General features: G+C 38.8%; 1 protein-coding gene and 1 long non-coding RNA gene across 17 annotated transcripts in view; one reads left to right on the top strand and one right to left on the bottom strand.

Moving 5' to 3' along the window:
• The window catches only part of MYO16 (myosin XVI), a 591,124-nt gene that overhangs the window by 17,181 nt on the left and 559,835 nt on the right, over positions 1-14,108 (bottom strand). For 13 of the 16 annotated variants that reach the window (XM_072761001.1, XM_072761005.1, XM_072760995.1 and 10 more), the window contains one exon: positions 11,743-12,200. In XM_072761001.1, the coding sequence (XP_072617102.1) occupies positions 11,872-12,200 (329 nt within the window). In that variant the 3' untranslated portion in view covers positions 11,743-11,871. Of the gene's footprint in view, positions 1-10,590; positions 10,683-11,741; positions 12,201-14,108 lie in introns of those variants that run through there. The other 3 variants (XM_072760993.1, XR_012002051.1, XM_072761002.1) reach the window with 3 other exon arrangements.
• On the top strand, positions 6,784-11,792 carry LOC140599317 (uncharacterized). The gene is made up of 2 exons (XR_012002053.1): positions 6,784-7,433; positions 10,387-11,792. It is a non-coding gene; the product is annotated as an uncharacterized lncRNA (long non-coding RNA).

The following is a 14,108-nucleotide window of genomic DNA, read 5'->3' as shown; positions in this document are numbered from 1 at the left end:
GTATACATTGAAAACATACTGTTTACATATAGAAAACATATTGTTTTTTTACAGGCAAAATAAGGGATATTCTAGAGTCTTTTTTGTTGTAGGTGAGTTTCACATAACATGCCAACTTTAGAACCTAATCACCATATAAAATGTGACTTTTATATCCTCTAACCGGTAATGTAACTGCCTGTGATTCCATTACTGAGTTTATTGGTACATTTTTAACATGAGATTGAATTTAAATATTTGAAGAAAATTAGGAAATATCCTACCAGTTTGCTTCTCTTAATGCATCTGAAGCTGCTACCAGATGACAATTACACTGAGTCGGCAATTTTTTGAGTGCTTGGTGTTTGGAGTACAAAATGATTAAGACGCATCCAATGCATTATCTATATGCTCAAAAGTATATAGGGTCTACACACACACATATAATTAAAATACAGAAAATAGATTATATAAAGGAGATGTACATTATAGAATTAGAGGAACAAATTTATGGAGGCAACTAACTACTTTGCTTAGAAGCAATGCTCAAGGAAGGCCATCAAGAGGAAAGTCATATTCAAGGGTCTAAAAGGTCAGAGATAAATGCAGAAAATAGTCCATTTCAGGCAATGCTCAGCATTGAGAGGAAGTCAGAAGCTTGGTCCTATGTTGCAAGAGGCACAGGACAATTGTTATTGGTACAAGAAAATGTCAAACTACATTGTCAATGTACACTATTCTCAAAAATAAAGTCCAGGTAGCTTAAACTCCTAAATGTAAAACAAAACAAAAAAACAACAACCAACCAAAAACCCCCAAACCCTAAACATATAGATGAGAGAAGAGAGAGAGAGATCTTCATGGCAGCAAGTTAAGAGATTTGTTTTTGGACTTTTTGATAAGAAAGATTTTTTGAACAGTACAACAAAAGCATAACTTATAAAGATGAGGGTTAATCAATTTCACTATATTAACCTTCTTCACTTTATGTGTGATAAATACACTAGCTGGGCCACCATGAAGTAAGTCCACTGAAGCCTATTTATCTCAGTAATTATAACTAAATCTTGAACAAAATACACATCTATATGAGGACCAGAAAAATAAACCAAAACAAGTGAATTGTGGGAGGAATTCAAAACTTGGAGAATAAGAGAAGAAAGACACACCCAGATTTAGGCAAATTAGGACCATTCTTCCATCTGCTCTGAATGGCCTGCTAAAGGGAATGGTAGTAGAAGAAAACTCAGAACTTAGGAGTGAAGGAAAGTTGCAGAAGTGATAAGTACTGGGACAATATAAAGAGTTTTCTCCACAGAAATTGTTTAAAGCATGCATGACATTTGAAGGCAAAAGTTATAACATTGCCTAGGAGAATACATTCAATGTATGTAGATGTAAAGTATGTAACAACTATAAAATAGATGTAAAATATGGGACAACTGTAAAGAATGTAGATGTAATATATTTGTCACTGTAGATGTACGTAGATGTATGTGGTGACTAGAAAGTAAAGGCTAAAAGGAACATTACGGTTGATGCAAACAGACTGAAAGTTGGGTGTGTATATATTCCAATTGCTAAATCAGCTATGAAAAAAAATACAAAGACATAGAGTTGAAATACCAACAGATAAATTAAAATAGAATATTAAGAAATGTTCAAATGATCCAAATAAAGCATCATTGGGAAATAGATGAACAAAAAATGGTGGTGAGAAACAGAATAAAATAAAATGGAGAGACCTATAGTCAATCACATTAATAATTACATTAAATGTAAATGGTCTGAACACACTAGTTAAAATACAAAGGTTATCAGATTGGATAAAAATAAACATGACTCATCTATGTATTGTCTATAAAAATCTCAAGTTAACTACAGAGACATAAGTAGGTTCAAAGTAAAGAGATGGATTTTCTTTGGGATGGGGAGGGGATGAAAATGCTCTAAAATTAGATTGTGGTAATAGTTGCACAGCCCTAAGGAATTACTAAAAAACTCTGAATTGTATAGTTTAAAGGTATAATTGTATGGTATGTGAATTATATCTTAATACAGCTGATTAAAAATAATTAAGTGGGTGGAAAAAAAAAAAAACCTTGCTGACCATGATCTAAAGAATGATGAAGTGGGTATATTAATTTCAGACAAAGCAGACCATAGAAGAAGGAGTATGATTAGAAATAAAAAAGAAAAGATGCATAAGGATAAGTAAATCTATTCATCAAGAAGATGCAATAATCTTAAAGGTCTATGCATCTAATAACAGAACTTCCAAATATATGAGGCAAAAACTAATTAAACTGAAAGAAAGAGTAGGCAAAAATCTCAATTATAGTTGGAGACTTGGATGCTCTTCTCCCAGTATTCAATAAAATAAGTAGACAGAAAACCAGCCAAGATACAGAAGCACTCAACAACACTGACAGCCAACTGACCCAATAGACATTTCCAGATCACTACCTGACAATAGCAGAATACTCCTTTTCAAATGCGCATGGAAATTTCACAAGATAGACCATATCCTGGGCCATAAAGAATTCCTGATAAATTGAAGAGAAATAAAATTATACAAAGCATGTTCCCAGATCATAAGGCAATTAAACTAGAGATAAAAAAGAGAACTATATCTGAAATGTCCCTAAATATTTGGAAGGTAAACATTAGTCAAAGAGGAAATCCTATGGGAAAATAGAAAACATTTTTAATTGAATGAAAATAAAAGCAAAATGTATCAGAATATTCAGAATGCAGCTAACATAACTAGAGTTGGAAATTTATTGCATTAAATACTATTAGGAAAAAAGGCATCAAATCAATTATCTATGCTTGCTATTTAAGTAACTAGAAATAGAACAAATTAAACTCAGGGGGGCACTTGACGGGATGAGCACTGGGTGTTATTCTGTATGTTGGTAAATTGAACACCAATAAAAATTAATAAAAAAAATATGAATAAAAAAAATAAATAAAAAATAAACTTCTAAAAAAAAAGAACAAATTAAACTCAAAGCAAGCAGAAGGAAGGAAATAATAAAGAGCACAGAAATCAATGAAAAAAATAATAGAGTATATCAATACAATCAAAAGCTATTTTTAAAAGATCAATAAATTTGATACACTTTTTTTTTTTTTTTTAGATTTTATTTGAGGGAGAGAACATGAGAGAGAAGAGCAGGAGATGGGGCAGAGGGAGAGGGAGAAGCAGCTTCCCTGTTAAGAGGGAACCCGATATGGGTCCTGGGATCATGACCTGAGCTGAAGGCAGATTCTTAACCTACTGAGCCACCCAGGTGCCCCAAAGTTGACAAGCTTCTGGTTAGATTAAGAAAATACTATAAGCCACATGTTTGTCATGCATGCAACTAGCAAGGAATATGACCCAGAATATGTAAAGAATTCCTGAAAATCATCAAGAAACTCATGCAAACTTGTTCAGAAATAGGAAAATGATGCCTTTGGACTACTAGGTCTGAGAACATATGAAAAAACACATCATAGCAACCAGGGAAATGCAAAATGAAACCATAAGAAGATCTTTTTTGCACTTAATCACAATGGTTTAAAAAAATTACTCATGAAACCAAGTGATTACCAGAACAGAAATGCAAAGCATTCCCTTTTAGAGGTGTATAAATTGGTTCCACTATGTTGGGGAATAATTAGCAATAACTCCTATGTTGAAAATGTGCATACCCAGAAATGCAGCACTTCCATTTCTAGGGGAAACCTTTGGATATATTTTTTTCTCTAATTATGAGTTAGGGGCATATTCTATCATTTTCACTGTAGCATTATTTGTAGCAGTAATAATTTGCAAACTTGTTTTTGATAACGTTTTCCACTCCACTTTGTCCAATTGTAAACCTTTGTTCTTAAGAAATGTCATGAATATATTTATGTAAAACTTGTTTCTGAGAAAAGTTCAAAGTGGAAGAGGCATGTTTACACCTAAAACATAATATATATAAAATATAAAATATTTATTATATATATATATACATATATATATACATATATATATATATATATATATTTTTTTTTAAGGTGTTGAAAGAGAGCTTCTAGAGGCACCAGTAAGAATCTGTGCTAATGCTGTTCCTGCTTATAGCCCTCTGATAAATGTTTGGGCATAAAAGTCCATGCTACCATATTGTCACTGGGTGTTCAGCATCATTTCTCTGCATCTTTCAAGGAGCCTGCTGGATTAGGGTTCTCAGGACCCGAGAGGCACCTCCAACCACCTTGTGAAAATCTGGAGGAAGACAATGTGGCTGCCAGAGTCTGGTATCCACTGGGGCCCAAGATGGCAGCAGGGTGAGACCAACCCTTCCAGATGGGCTGGTGTTCCCTCAGCTTTTCTCTTCCCATGGACTTGTTCCCTGCTGCGTTTTTTGAGGGAACTTGAATGCAGCATTGTGCTCCATGCCTCTGAGTGTGTCCACTGTAATCTCCCTTCCTGCTGCCTCCCCTGGACAGCTCCACCTGCAGGCCTTTACCTTTAACCTTGAGCTAATACGCAGAATAAAACAGCAAATGAGGGCAACATGTATCAAAATGGGGGAACATCACCTCAACAAGTATAACAGCAAAACAATCTTCAGAATAATCTGCTCAGAGTGATACTTATTTTATTTTATTATTTTTTAATTTTATTTTATTTAATTTTATTTATTTTGATACATGATTTTAAAAGCATGCCAAGCATCCATTATGACCTGTGGATGTGATTTAGTTTATGTCTACATCCGTACCAGTGAAAGTGTAAATATGCACAAGGGTTCTGCAGTCATTTCAGAATAGGATACACCCCAGCGTGGCAGGCAGGGATGGGATCAGGACCTGGAGTATAGATTTCTCTAAAATATATATATGGTGCCAGAGCAAATATGCAAAAGTGTTAAGATTGAGTCGAGTGTTTTACTGCTCACTGTGCTTCTTTCCCTTACATTTATATAGCACAACAAAATATGTTTCAAAATCACATATATGCCACATTTTATCCAAATCCCTGGTAAGTGCTGGGTCCTCCCGAATCTGTCTAACCTGCATATTTTAGATAGCATCTACTATGTTAGAATCCAAATTGATGGTCAGAATACTGACCCTGAAAAAAACAAAACAAAACAAGATAATACAGCAAGCCCTGTTTGTAAACACTTGTTATATTGTGGGGCAGACTTGTCATGTTATATATATTTTCTTTATTCTATCTGAAAACTAATTGCTACTTTCTCTACCCCCATGTTAAATACTGTATGAATTACTGTATTCATAGCCAGTTCTTCTGGTTTTTTCCTTTCTTTAATTTTAAAAATTAAATTTAGTTAATTAAATGAATATTGAAATTCTGAAGTTAGCTAGTATTTGTAGTCAACCACATTATCTCTGCTGCGATGTCACTCACTCCCCTGTGCAATGGTATTGGCTCACTGCAGAAGGTAAGCATGTAGAGACAGCACAAAACCTTTTTACTTCTTATTCTTCTAATAGTTCTTAAAATTGCATTATCTCTTCATTGATAATAGTCAATGTGCTCACCAGAAAAACACTATGCATTTCAATATATTTTGGATATACATATGGTACAATTTTATGAAGGAAAATTACAAAATATAAGATTTTATTTTGTTTTCTTATTTTCCAAGTTTCTGGAAATATATCTCTACGGGATTGGTCTCTTTTCTGTTGAAAACACTGCCATTCAACTCATACCATCAAATTAATTTACTGCCTTCATTCTTGCACATAATATGGAAATCACAAGGGGTGCATACTGATTCCCTGAAACCTCAGCTGCGTGAAAGATCTTTCTATGCTAGATCTGCTTCTGTTTGTACCTTATCAATGAGTCACACATATATGTCCTTTTGAAGTGGTTATCTAATTTCTATTTCCTCCCATGTGCTTTAGAATGATCCCTTAATGGTTGAACTAAATGTGTCTACATTTTGTTATTTTATCTAGCACACTGTTTCTTTTTCCTGCCAGGATATATTTCAGGCAGTCCACAGTGACAAAACAATGAATACTCTAGGAAGGCACTGGCTTTATTTAGAGCCCAGCAATACTTCTTTTTGTTGATATGTGACATTACAGAAAGGTTTCTTTGATGGTTCAGTAAAAAAACCACATAACAGTTTGTCTCTTGATTGTGGATCAATCATACATTGATTAGGGCACCTAATCTTTGGTGGCTGTGTCGGGAGTAGGTTGGATATTTATTAAGCTCTCGGGTGCTGGATTGGCACTATTTTATCAGTGACCATCGATGATTTCTGACAATGAATATTTGAAAATGACAGATATTAATAATAACTTCTTAACTTCTTTTAAAAAGTTATATAACAAAAAGGTAAGTAATAATGATAAATGGCCACAGTGAAAATCAAAGCTCATAAGCCACACGATATCGCTGTGGAGAACAGACATCTGAGAGGAATAAGAGAGCGTGAAGTGGAAGTTGGAAAAATAAAAAGGAAGATGTAAATACAAACAAGGTATGCTCAAGCGAAAAAAGGAAACAGCTCATTCTTTAATATCAAGCAGAGAGCCCTGAGCAGATATGTAATTAGCAATTTCAGGCCAAGGGCAAGAACTAAACATTTTATTTTATTCACTCTGTCCTTGTATTCTTCCTGCCTTTGGGCCCCCACCTGCCACACGGTTCAAGATTTTGCTCTATTTATAATCCATGGGGATCCTGTGTCAGGTTACCCGGCCTTCTGAGTCAGCAGAGGATGGCAAGCACAGCAAAAAAACGCTAAGTCACTCTGAGTTGGAAGGTGTTCTCAGAATTTCACTCCTCGCTGAGTCTCCTACCATGGGGTTACTTTGGAGGGATCTCATCATGCTGAATAGCACTCACTTTTCTTTTTAAAAAGCTACTTTTTTAAGTAGATAAATGGCATATGATTTTTATAAGTGCTATCTAATTTCAAAACCAACCTAAAGTGGCTTCTATGACCTCTGAGATTCCAGAGCTCAGCAGTGGGAAGTGCCACAGAGCCGCCCACCCCATCGGGGCCAGCGTGTGAGACTTCATGGTATCACACTCACTGCCAGTTGTACCTGTGCTGAGGGCCGTGCAAGGCCTGCCGCACAGCAAGGACCTACCGAGCCTTCCCTAGGAGGAGCACACACGAACCCAGCCACAGTCAAGATGCGCGAATGTCCCAGCTTTCACAATTTACAAATGTTTCAAGTGAAATTTATTTTTACTACTTTTATGAAAAGTCACTATGTGCTGCAAATTTGTAAATAATGTGAGATGGAAGAGGACGTAACCTGCATTGTCTCTATGCTTGCACCTGGAGGAAAGAAACCACGACTACTCATTGTGGCGCCACCTTCATAAGAAAATGTTCTACATCTCTATCAGTATCCAAGTTCTTATTTATCCAAGCAACAAAAACTCTACACATCTGAGCAGGTGGAGCCCTTACTGGAAGGTGAGACAAAGGCATGTGGCAAGGGGACAGAAATCAAGGTGGGTTCAGTGGCTGGCAGTGGTCACATGCTGCCTAACAGTTGCCATGGAAAGGAGCCATCAAGTCACCTGTCACCCCCTTGGTGACATCTGCTTTTCTCATCCTTCCATTATATGTCTCTCACTCCATTATCCACGGTTGATAGACTGACTGTGTGTTTGTCTAGCTCTCAAAGGACGGAGGGAAAGGGTGGGGGGGTCTCTCCCCTTACAGTTTCATCATGAGAAACCTTAACATGTGACTGGCAACTATAAAGCCAAATTACAAATGTCCACCATGGCCACTGTGAATTTTGTCTTGACTAACAATTCTTCATATTTTATGAAAATTTGGATGATTCCTCCATTCTTTTTTTTCAGAATTAATTAATTTGAGGCAGAGAGAGAGTGAGCGAGCAAGCATGAGTGGGCATGGGAGGGCAGAAGGGCAGAGAGAGAGGGAGAAAGAGATTCCCCAGTGAGCAGGGAGCCCGATGTGGGGCTCAATCCCAGGACCCTGAGATCATGACCTGAGCCAAAGGCAGACACTTCACTGGCTCAGCCACCCAGGCGCCCTCCCCCATTCTTTTTAAAGGGTTTTTGGTAAGTTCATTCTCAGAAACAGGACTTATGATCTTGGCATCCATTCAAACCAGGCATCCTGAATTTTCCCTATGATCTTTGGGAAATTACTGAATCTATTTCCTGTTTTCTCTATATACAATAATGCACATACATTTTATCTTAGAGATTTCACTAAAATCACGGATGATGCTAATTAGACTATAGATCTCTGTAACGAGAAATTCAATCTGTAGTCAACATTTAATTTTACTGCTATATATCTAATCAGCCCAGGACTGATTTTATAGAATTCTTATCTAATTGCATCAGTAGAAAATCTAAAAGGCAGTATGTCTGTAGGTGTCCACATTTCATGTATAAATGTCACACAAGACACATTTATGCTGAAAGGCATGTGGCCATTTCATGTGTAATTTCACGTAAGTCTTAAAGCTTGTCAACAGTGAGAAATGTGTCCTACCATGACAGGATGCCTGCACTTTTGCAAGGAATAAAATGAGCCCAGTTTCCTGCTTCCTGGAAAAGAGACACTGTGCACCTGAACAGAACACCTGCATTGAAAACTAGGGATACAAACGTATTCCTGGTGTTATTTCCCATCTCTCTGTGCTTCTTAGCCAAATCTAAGAAAAATCAGGGGAAGAGCTACAAAGCTGCCTACCTTATGTGCCTTCTTTCAAAATCAACCCTTTCTCTCTCTCTTTTTTTTTAAGATTTTATTTATTTATTCATGAGAGACACAGAGAGAGGGGCAGAGACACAGGCAGAGGGAGAAGCAGGCTCCATGCAGGGAGCCTGAAGTGGGACTCGATCCCAGGTCTCCAGGATCAGGCCCTGGGCTGAAGGCAGCGCTAAACCACTGAGCCACCCGGGCTGCCCTTTTTCTATGAACTATATTGCAGTGGGTGCCCTGGAAAGGGTGTCACCTGGCCTGCCTCTGGGCTCTAAGGTACCGGAATCAGTCTTACAAGTTCATTGTAAGTAGGATCCCCCCCGGGAATTACCTTAGATAAAGCATCTGTAAGGCTTACAAAGCAAAGTGAATGCATCTCCAAGGAACGGAGGGGGAGATTAGGACGATCTGTTACTGTAACCATTCCATATTTTCTTTCTATTTCAGTACCTATATAAAGGTGTAAGTGATTTCAGCAGACTGCCTACTGTAAGATTTATTTTTAAGATTACAGTTATTGATTTTTCTCACTCCCTCATCAGTGTTATTTAGAAAAATCTCAGCTGATGACAATGGACCTGTCTATATAACGCCAAATATTCAGATGAAAGTGCATCATGGGCTGGCTTGTTGATTTTATGGAAACATCGGGATACATGACTGACTTATTTTTACAGATTTTTCCTTAAAGAATTTATTTGTTTATTTGACAGATAGTGAGAGAGCACAAGCAGGGGAAATGGCAGATGCAGAGGGAGAAGCAGGCTCCCCACTGAGCTGGGAGCCCAACACAGGGCTCAACCCCAGGACCCTGAGATCATGATCTGAGCAGAAGGCAGATGCTTAACCAACTGAACCACCCAGGGCCCCCTTTTAAAGATTTTTATGTAGATATTTGACATCATAAAAGTTGTACTGTAGCTTCATGTGAAATAATCCTGTTATTAAAGCAATAATGTTGACAATATTGGTAACAGGCTCTTTATACATTGTTGGTTGTGTCATCTTGAATGCAAACTCATCTTTCTGAAGATAATGACTAAAACCATATTTTAAAATTCAGCATAAAAAGAACACTAGATCATATATAAATCCTTTTTCTTTCTAAAAACCCTCGTGATTTTTTTTCTTGAAGTGATAATCTTTATTTTGGTGAACTTTTTAAGGCTGAACACATCAAGCATACACACAAAATCCCTGAAACGCATCAAAGAGCTTTGTGGACTATAATCTCATGTTGATTTTATAGTGTTCTGACCATATGCTCTATTTTCTTTTCCTTTATTTACTTATTGTTTTAAAGTAAGCTCTTCACCCAACAGTGGGGTTTGAACTCAGCCCCCAAGATCAAGTGTTATATCTTCTACCAGGTGCCCCATATACTACCACATTATAAATGAATATGTGTTATGTGGAATTTAGGGGTAGAAACTGAGAGATAATGGCATAAACCCACAGGTGCCTCAAGCATTTTATTTCCACACCTCTGGCCCCTGAAGTCCTCCTACTTTGGCTGAGGTCAAATGCATAGAACGTGTTAGCATCACTGCAGGGATGTAATGTCATCTTCACCTGACAGTGATTTTTAAATACCACAACATAAATTATGTCTACAATATTCAACTTAAAAGTATTTGTTAATTTTTGTTTGTTTTGGACATTCTTCTTCTCTTTCTAGCTGGAGCTAGAGACAGAAGCTGGAGCCTCTGAGATAGAAGAGGAGAAAGAAGGACATTGAGCTGAAGACACTTAGGGCCTAAGTGAGGACAACTGTGTTCTCTAGTGTGGGAAGGACATACATTCTTGGTCACACTTTCATGGGAGTCTGCTCGTCACTTAATTCCAGCTATTACGACAACCGTGACTATGTCGGGGTCATTACCTGAGTGGTGTGGCTCTCTCTCTGTCTCTGAAATGATGAGGGCGTGGAGCTGCTCACAGACAACCTGGAGAATCCATCTTCTTCAGGTAAACCTATGGAGGTCAATGCCAAGAAGTCGTTAAGTTGTGTATCCTTCCCCCAAATAAGACAAGCCGTGTACTTACTGCAATAAACTCAAATTGTTCAAGTTCATGGACTGAAATGGTCAGTAAATATTCCCTGAATAATAAATTTCCCAAGGGAACATGGGGACACAAGTACTGCTGCAGATCCATTTAAGAGAAGAGGAAATATGCTGGAAAAAAGCAGTGCGGTGGGAATCAAGAAATGTTCCATAGAGGCACAAGTTGAGTAAAGAAGTGCTGGAAAGGAGGAGGGAAACTCTCCTGGAGACTGAGGGCTGCCTGGTGAAGTAGCGATGGCAGAAGGAAGAGCACGTGTAGAACACAGAGTGAGTGGTTTCCTTGACTGGCTACAGAGGGAAGTTGGTGTTTCATCTGTGGAGTTGCAGGGAGGCAAAGCGGGGATTCAAGACAGACAAGACATTATCAAATCTACGCGTCACATGAACTCTGTTGACTCGTGGTCCTTCATATGCAAAGGCAAGGAAGAGACTGGGTAGAGTTTTAGGCAGAAGAGGTCAGGGTAGCTGTCCTTTCACTGCGATCAATTCCTAACCAACCATGTAGGATAAAGAGCAGCTGTGAGAAAATGTATGTCCTCCACCAAAATAATACAAAAGGACCTCTAGAGCACCAGAGGGTTAAATAACGATTCCTTAGGATAGAAGCAGGGTTTCTCAACCTCAGCACAGTTGACACTTTGGGCTATGTATCTCTGCCGTGGGGCTGCCCGGTGCACTGTACGAGGTTTGGCAGCATTCCTGGTCTCTACCCCAGATGGGAGTAGCACCTCACCAGTGTGATAGCCAAAGATGCCCGCTGGGAGGCAAGATCATCCCTGGGAGAGAGGGATGGAATATCATCACAGGTGACTCGCTAAGAAAAATAAATACATGAAAAAAAAAAAAAAAAAAAAAAGAAAAGCCACTTGATGGAATGAGCTCAATCCAGAGACTTAAAATTATGAAGTGATTGCTACTCTTACCTAAAATCATCATTAACCAGGATGGTGTAATTGATTAAACATATACAGACTTCCTAAATTAAAGATCATTAGCAAATGATGGCACACTTCTGCAATTACAGGAGTCAGCGAGTTTCTCAGGGAAGTCCACAAGACCCCACCGACACATAACAAGGCCCCCAGTCAATCTTCCTGTTATATATATAAATGCCTTGGCATGGAAAGGTTAGCTTTGTCCAGACTGGGCAGACTGGGGCCGGCACTTGGAAAACGACAGGCCTGCAAATGGGGGTCATGGGGGAAGATGGGTCCTGGCCAGAAGCAACAGTAATGTCTGAGGTTAGCTGGGGGAATACTGTATTCAGGACTGGTGTAACAGATGTGGGGAAGGGGCCAATCAAACACGGGTAGAGTGGTCTGGTGTGTAAACCAGGTGGTGGTGTGGCTCTCTCTCTGTCTCTGAAATGATGAGGGTGTAGAGCTGCTCACAGACAACCTGGAGAATCCATCTTCTTCAGGTAAACCTATGGGACGATGGAAATCTGAGATCAGTTACAAGCTGGAATTCCAGGTAACCAGATAAGCAGATAGTCAGCAATAAACTGTGTGTCCACACAGCCCAGCACAGCAAAGAGTCTGGGCTTCACGTGAAAGAAGAGTGCCAAAAGTGTGGTTGTCCGTGAGGGGAACAGAGTGATGACCCACAAGCAAGACAAACATCCACATCTAGAAAATCTACTTCAGGGACATCTTACTAAGACCAGGAATCTGAGGAAGGGGAAGAACGTTGGGGTCCATTTTTCAAAACTGAATTATAAATTAGAAGTTTACTCCCTGAATAAAAACAAAGTCAGCTCGTGGAGGATACACACTCAGAGCCAAATTAGTAGCGTGATGTGCTTTATATAGTGTCAATTAAATAAAGTTAAGATTTATGGTCACCCTCTGAATAAGGCATTGGGAAATGCAATGAAACAGAAAGGAGTGACCCTTAGCCAGAACATACAGTGGAGTGAGATACGGGTCAGGCAGTGGGGACAGGTGACATTGAGCAGGGTCCTAGAGAGAGCAGGGATGGATTCTGATGAAGGGACTGGAGGCACGTGGTGGTGGAGACATCAAAGGATCTGAGTCTTCTGGGAGGAGAATGCGCTGAAAGGTGAACAAGTCAAGGTGCACGTGCTTGGGAGAACTCTAGGTAAAGACATCAAATTTCCAGATGGCTCCACACCCAGTGGAAGGGCCCCTGAGAGGGTGTGGCTGGGGGAGGGGGGGACCCTGCAAGATGTACTGGAAGGTAGGGAAGGTCAAGGGGAAGCACTTGACATGCCATTCCACAGACATTTGATAATATTTTGTAGGCAATGGACAGCACCATGGGTTTCTGAGATGGGGAAGGGATATGATGCCATTTTACCTGAGTGGTGAGTTAAGAGGCCTTTCTTACCTGTTGAATAAAGGAATCACGGATCCCAGAGCCTGTGGCAGGGTCAACAAGTGAGGGACAGATGGTGTCAGGGTAGGGCAGGTGAAGGCATGGGGATGGAGAGCCGGGTGCAGAGGGGCGGTTGAGGGAGGAGGGGTGCTGTGAGCCTTGGTGTGTGTGGTGTCTCCTCCCCATCATGAAAGTGCAGGTGGAGGGAGTAAAGGAGACCGACTAGCCTGGGGTGCAGAAAACCTTTGATGGTTGAAGCAAACAGGTGGGAGAGGCTCACTCAGGCCAATGTGCCAAAGGGAGTGGGAGCCAGAAGATAGAGTTATAACTGGGAAGCACTGAGGACGTTAGAAGGCAGAGTTTAATTTTGTTTTGTTTTTGAACAATACAATATTTTATCTTGTTGCCATATGAGAAGCAGCACATTTTAAAGGCAAATAATCTAAAAATGACACCAAAGGGAAAAAAAAGAAAACCCATGAAGGAAAAAATGGATTAGTATCTCTATTTGAACATTTAAAAATAAATATATGCTAAAATATCATAAAAATAAAATGCCAACTAAAAAAGAACAATACAGAACATTTAAATATACTAAATAAAAGGCTTTCCTATTCTTAAAGCACCCTACAGATCAAAATAAAGAACCTGCTGTCAGATTTTAAAACATGGCAAAGAATATGTAGTGAGAGGAAAGAAAGTAAGTAAGCACTAAATAATAAAAATAAGCAATAAATGTTCAAAAAATGCACGTAGAAGTACATTAACATACCCACTTTACTTATTAAGATAACAAGTGTTTAAAACATTTTATTACAGAAACCTCACACACATATAAAAGTAAAGAGAAGATGTAGTGAAACTCTAGTTGCGCATCACCAAGATTTGGGATAGTCATTATTTTAATCTTGTTTCACTTACTTCTCAATATCTTTAAAAAAAAAAAAAAAAAGACCTAGAAATCATGTCATCTCACCTGTCAATTCTTAACATGTAT

The sequence above is a fragment of the Vulpes vulpes genome, chromosome 6 (assembly GCF_048418805.1).
Source record: "Vulpes vulpes isolate BD-2025 chromosome 6, VulVul3, whole genome shotgun sequence".
NCBI classification, from domain to species: Eukaryota; Metazoa; Chordata; class Mammalia; order Carnivora; family Canidae; genus Vulpes; species Vulpes vulpes.
The sequence above is the reverse complement of the archived record's forward strand: the minus strand, read 5'-3'. Positions and strand labels throughout refer to the sequence as shown.